General features: G+C 42.4%; 1 protein-coding gene across 1 annotated transcript in view; it reads right to left on the reverse strand.

The window, feature by feature from the left end:
* Positions 1 to 6259, reverse strand: part of HLTF (helicase like transcription factor) — a 76402-nt gene extending 70143 nt beyond the window's left edge. The window contains exons 1-2 of the mRNA XM_061637008.1: positions 6093 to 6259; positions 2421 to 2616 (exon numbers count right to left, since the gene is read on the reverse strand). Coding sequence (XP_061492992.1) covers positions 2421 to 2616; positions 6093 to 6112 — 216 coding nt within the window. The 5' untranslated portion in view covers positions 6113 to 6259. The remainder of the gene's footprint in view (positions 1 to 2420; positions 2617 to 6092) is intronic.
* Between the last annotated feature and the right edge of the window lie 22 nt (positions 6260 to 6281).

Raw genomic sequence — 6281 nt, forward strand, 5'->3', positions numbered from 1 at the left:
AGGGCTGGGAAGAGACTCCCAGGGCCTTCGTTAGGCTTCTCATCAGAACCATTTAGATAGAGAATTTAGCTTGAGTATCCTATTTGGTTTCCCTTGACTTTAAATAACATAAACACTTTAGTTTGAAGATTGATTAATTTACTCGAGAGTGTATTTACGCCGAACTGGCTCAGGTAAATATTTTCCTTTCTTTCTTTCTTTAACCTATTTCCTGTTTGTGTATTTGTGTAATTTATAGATCCACTTAAAAGTTTCAGTCTTAGGTAGATCGTATGTAAGCTTAAAGAAGATGCAGCCTTGAATAATGGATAGTTGGAGCTAACCTTCCTTGTAACCCTTGTATAAGGAGATAAAGTGACTATTCTTTCTACAGCCACTATCCTTGAGCGGAACTGAAGTTCGCAAACTATTATTAATTGTCTCGAGAGGCTCAATAGAAAATTTATAGTCCGTAATTAGCTCTCATAGCCTTGAAAGCTTCTCAGCCGGTCACAGAGAAACAAAGAGATTAATGGCAGTAGAAATGTCAGCAGTAGCCAGGAAATAATCAAGGTTTGTAAGAAGCGTGAGTAGAAGGAATTGGCAGGTTAGAACAAACTTACTGCTTACTGCATTCTTGGTCAGACATCTACAGAGTTTTAAATGAATTCTGTGGAGCTGCGTTTGTCAAAGCCTCACAGCACCGCGGCCATCTTATCAGCCCCTGTTTCGTTCTGCCGGCACCATTGTCAAGAACGCCTTTTTACATCTTATTACATCTTATCACATCTTATCTCTCATTGGCTGTGGAGAAATGCTATGTATGTGTTTGAGGAAGTGTTGTATGACTTCTGTGACTGCCATGAGGCCTGGTTTTGGTAAATTGTTGCAAGCCTGCTTGGCAGTGGTAGCTTGGTGACAGGTTCTGAGAGGTAAGAGACACAGTCGCTTTAAGATTCTATTAGATGGGGCCTGGAAAAGGTAAATTCTTTCAAGATTGGCTAGGGGTTCCAGGCAGTAGGGAGTTAACTGTCAGAGGTGCGCAGTTAGGGTTGGAGTTGGTGATACTTGGAGTGAAGAGTTGGTTGGTGAGAACAACTAAGGGAAGGACTGAGGCCTAAATATTATACTCAGAGTGTCACTAGTAACAATCTGAGGTGGTCTGAGAGGCTGCCCTGAAGAGAGGCCTTGCCAGAGAGAAGTGATGCAAGTGGGGTGTTAATGCTGGCTAAACTGTCCGACAGCCAGGAGCACGACTAGAGGAGCTTTGGGGCACAGAGGCAGATTGGACCCAGTAGCTGGGCTGGGTTGTGAAAGTGATTAGCTGGGGTGGGGGTTTAGGGAGATTGGCCTGCAGGGAGAACCACTAACGGCTTGTGGAGCTTTTAGAACCCATCAGAAAGCACTTTTAAAGTCCTAAAATAAGTAACAGGCTTCCCTTTTGTAAATAATATCCCTTTAATAAACCTACAAACATAGTTCAACATTTATATCGCCTCTCAGTAGTGGTGTCATTTCACGCCTAAAGCTTTCCATACATGCTACTAGGAGGGTTTAAAGAGATATTCTGTGGGAATTGGTGGCAGAAATAGGGTTAAAGAAGCCCGTTTTATAAGTGAGGCCGAGCGACCAGCAGACCTGCATTTTTAAATAAGGGTTTGCCAAATTCACATGTATAGCGGGATGGGGCTATTTAAAAGATGGAGGTATTGAAATTTGTCCCCCATAGCCTTTCCCCTTCCACTGTGGAATCCTACACATAATACTATTCAGAAGTAAACCCCATTAACCTGAATAGGACTTACTCCCAGTTATAGAATTGTGTCCTTAGCCAAAGGTGCTTTCTTCCAGCATTATATCACTGAGGAACAGACTGTTGTCTTGGGGAACAGACTGTGCGATTAACAGAAAATCAAAGGATGGTTCAGCACTCTCTTCCTCTATGTCCTTTAAATCACACCTCGCCTCCTACTTTATAAGTAATTGGGACAGTTCCACATTGTAAAACACAGATCTGTATTGGAGCATGCAGGCTGGTCAAATTTTCAATAAAACTTGTGCTAGAATGATCTGATGTTTCATTCTAAAAGTTATAACCCACCTTATAAATATTTTACATTAGGACACATCTGGATGAAACCTGTGGTCCCTCCAGATGTTTCTGGACTTCCACTCTAATCATCCCTGATTATTGGCCATACTGACTGGGGTGGATAGGAGCCACAAGTCCAACATCTGGAAGGACTACAGGTTAGCCACACCTGCATTAAATTTCCGGTTATTACAATTAACATGCTAATTACTTAATGCTTATGTCACCCCTACTCATTAGTAGAAGTAGACATACTCTAGATATCTAGAATTTTTATAACATAACTAGTTTTTCTATTTGAATTAGCCTAGTTGTCAGCGTTAGCAGTTTTTACTTCTCCTGTACTTACCATCCCTGTATAGTACCGTAAGCCAACCACATTGCCTCTCAAAGTTCCAAATAAGATAGCTGAATCTATATCTTCATCAGTCACTGTAGCAGCATCCGATCCCACAATATCCTCTAGGCTGGGATAAAATTCTCGAGTAAAAGGATTGTAATGTCGATCTCCATATATTTCAGGATCCAATTCCCACGCAAAATCTCTACCCAAAAAAAAAAAGGAAGACATGTTTTAAAAGAAACTTCATTTGGAATGGTGTTTATTGTTGTTGATGGGGGGGGTAGAACTTGAGCAAGGACTTCCATAGCTTTACTCAGAATCCTCTTCACCAGGCACTATTTTCAAATTATCTAGTAAGCAAAAAAGTATCCAGATATTAACACAAATTTATTTTGTGTCAGTCCTGCATATTCATTACTATTTTTTAACAAATCTAGAAGAATCAGTGATGTGGGGTTTTCAAGAAAAATTGAAATTGAGCATTTTCCAACACCCTACATCTAATTTAGCATGCTTTTTTACTTTGTAAAGAAAAAAATTACAAGCTGTATAATCCCAAAAGTTTTTCCAATAGCTAAATTTATTTGAACTGAAATAATTGATTAGAAAAAAATCAGTAGACCACACCTGCAGTACAATTCTGCTATTGGACTCCAACTCTCATGAGCCCCAAACCATGTGATCAGTGATTATGAGAGCTGTAGTCCACCAACATCTGAACCACAAGTTCCCTATTCCTGAAATAGATACTGCTGAGAAATGCCTTTGGCCTCATCTCAGCTATCACCTTGTGGCAGCCATTCCACTGCGCTACCTGAACTGTTTCCATCCCAGCTGATCATTATAAGAACTGTAAAGAACTGGTGCCTAAACTTGCTTTTCTTGCTCCCTATACATTTTTCTTTGTGCATTTTGACTTTTAGATTGCAAGCATGAGGACAGAGGCAGTCATACTACTGATCCTTGTAAGCCACTTGGGGAGCCTTTCCAACTAAAAAGGTAAAAATGCTTTAATGTTTGCTCAAAACTAAGCTCAATTTAGTTCAATGGAACTAAGTCCCAGGTAAGCACACACTGGATTTCAGTTGTAATATGGCTTTTTGTTATAGTCAAATGAATTTATAGCTTTACTTAGAAATTAATTTATCAAAATATTTGTTAATATGTTGACATGACAATCCCTTAACATGAACTCCCCTTACTTTAGATCTGGTGAGTACAGTACAAGACTGTAGGTTCTTGGATTCTTATGCCTTCTCCCCCACCCCCCACCTATTGAAGGCAGACTGGTAAAGGAAATCACAAGACTTCTACCAAAATTGCACTGTGAAGCCCCGTTTCAAGCACGAACTCTTTATACCTACTCTGAAAGTGTTATGTGAAGCTACCTGGGCCCAGATCACTTACATCAGTATTTACAACCTGTCAGGTACAGTCAGAAGTGCACCACTGTGGCTTAGGTTCTGGGGGATACCAGAGTTCAGAATTTGCAGTTAACAGAATTTCTGTCCATGAACTTGGTGTGTTCAGCGAAAATTAGACGGTGTATCTGCATTGCAACTGGGAAGTTTGGTGAGACCAGGGTTCTTGACTGTGCATGTGGATGAATATACAGACAACCCAAATACAGCAGGGCCCCTCTTTACGGCGCTTCACTAATGCGGCAGTCTCAATTAGACGCAATTAGACTAAAGCCCCACTCATACGGTGCTTGTTCCACTTTTATGGCACTTTTCTATTCAATGAGTTCCTTTTTGGCTGTTTTCACTTTTTGGCGGGGGTCCGAAACATAACCCGCCGTATGAGTGGGGCCCTACTGTAAACATTTTTCTGTGAGAAAATATAGCAGCAGATTTTCATGAAAAAAATTCATTTGAAGAATTACTGCCCCACTTCATTGGGAATTCATGTGACCAACACTTGATAACAAGAGATCAAGAATCTGCTACGACATGTGTCCTTCGGAACCTGAGAGTGTGAACCTGCCACCCATGTGTCCCAAGAAACACACCTCCTTGAGACGAGGAGGACACGTGTCGTAACAGATTAGTGGAGTAGCACAGGCAGCAAGGGTTGCTGGAAATAAAGTAACGTGTTAACAGTCCAGCAATCCAGGGAAACAGATAGCTGAGTTCTGAATGTGTCTGGAATGTGTGTGATTTCCTTTTCCTTTGTTACTATGTCTCTTGGTTTAAAATAAGTGGGGAAATGTCTTTTAAATGCTGTGGTAAAATTTCATGAAAAAATCCATTATGAAGAATTACTGCCCCACTTCATTGGGAATTCATGTGACCAACACTTGATAACAAATCTTAGAGGTCAAGAATCCTAAGAATCAAATATTTGTAGTAAGTCTACATAACTGATTCTGGAATGGTTTTAATTTAAAATATGCCTGCACTCAGATAACTAATACAGGGAAACCAAGTGACAAAGTTGGTTTTCCAGACTTCATTGGCGATTGCTTTCTATTCTGTACAGAACATGGTATAACGAAGATAGCAGACTCTGGATAACCCCAAGGAGGGGGGGGGAGAGAGAGAGAGAGAGTCAGAAGCCAGGGTAAAGAGATAAGAACAGAAGAAGAGCCTGCTGAATCAGCCAGTGGCCCACCTAGTCCAGCATCCTGTTCTCACAATGGCCAACCAGATGCCTGTGGGAAACCCGAAAGTAGGCCCTGAGCGCAAAGAGCACTCTTCCCTCCTGCAGATTCCAGCAACTGGTATTTGGAAGCATACTGCCTCTGCCTATGGAGGTAGAGCATAGCCATCAATGTCACTGATAGCATTTTCCTCCCATGAATTTGTCTAATCCTCTTTTAGATCCATCCATGTTGGTGGCCATCATCGCCTCTTGTGGGAGCGAATTCCATAGCTTAACTATGCGCTGAGTGGAGTAGTCTTTTTTTTGCCTGTCCTGCATTAAATGGAAAATGTGAGAGCCAGGAATGAAAACAAAGCCACCTCAGAATGTTGTTGTTGTGCATATATATAGTTATGTTCATCACATTTCTAAGCTGTGCTAATTTGTAGTGACGCAGCTGTTAACCAAATTGACTTCCTTTTTTAAAAAGCCCCCTGAAGTATCATTTTTTGTTATATGCCTTCAAGTCGATTAAGCCTTCCAATCTTTTTTGGATACATATTCAGAATACTAACCAGGCCTGACCCTGCTTAGGTTCCGATATCAGACGAGATCAGGCGTGTTCAGGGTAGTATGGCCGTAGGGAAATATCATTAGCGGTTTTGTAATATGTGGGCTTATTTACAGAAATGCAGGTTGAGCATAGCACAAGTCACCACTTAAACATCCCGACGACTCCACGTCCCACCAGCCCCAACCAGGATGGCCAGCGGCCAAGGATGATGGGAACTGAAGTCCAACAACCCCTGGAACAGGCGAAAGTACGGCCCGACCCCATCTCTCCCAAACCGGCCCGATTTCCACAATGCGCCCCCTCCTAAGGCTTAAGAGAAGAGAGACACCTCGAGGTAAAAATGTCTGCCACTGCCAGCCCCTTCATTCAGGCCTCCTCGAGGCTGCCTCCTAAAACCCTCAAGAGCACCAACCCAGTAGGTGACGAAAAAAGCTCCCTTCGTTACATTATAATTCATACTTAAAATCAAAAGCAGCCTGGGAAGGGCCTCAGAGCCCGCCCAGTATTCCCCCCAAACCCACCTCATGAACCTCCAAGACATCACGCCGACGACGACTCCCCTGCCGCAAGCAGCGAAAATGCCCGCCCGGAAAACGTCTCCGGATGGATTCCACGAGCCGCCTCAACGCTCCCAATTAGCCTGGAGGCTAGCCGATCTGAGCGGCTGGGCCTAGAACGCTTGTTGAATGGTGGTTTCACCCATCACTAAA

This window comes from Rhineura floridana, chromosome 7 (assembly GCF_030035675.1).
Source record: "Rhineura floridana isolate rRhiFlo1 chromosome 7, rRhiFlo1.hap2, whole genome shotgun sequence".
Classification (NCBI taxonomy): domain Eukaryota; kingdom Metazoa; phylum Chordata; class Lepidosauria; order Squamata; family Rhineuridae; genus Rhineura; species Rhineura floridana.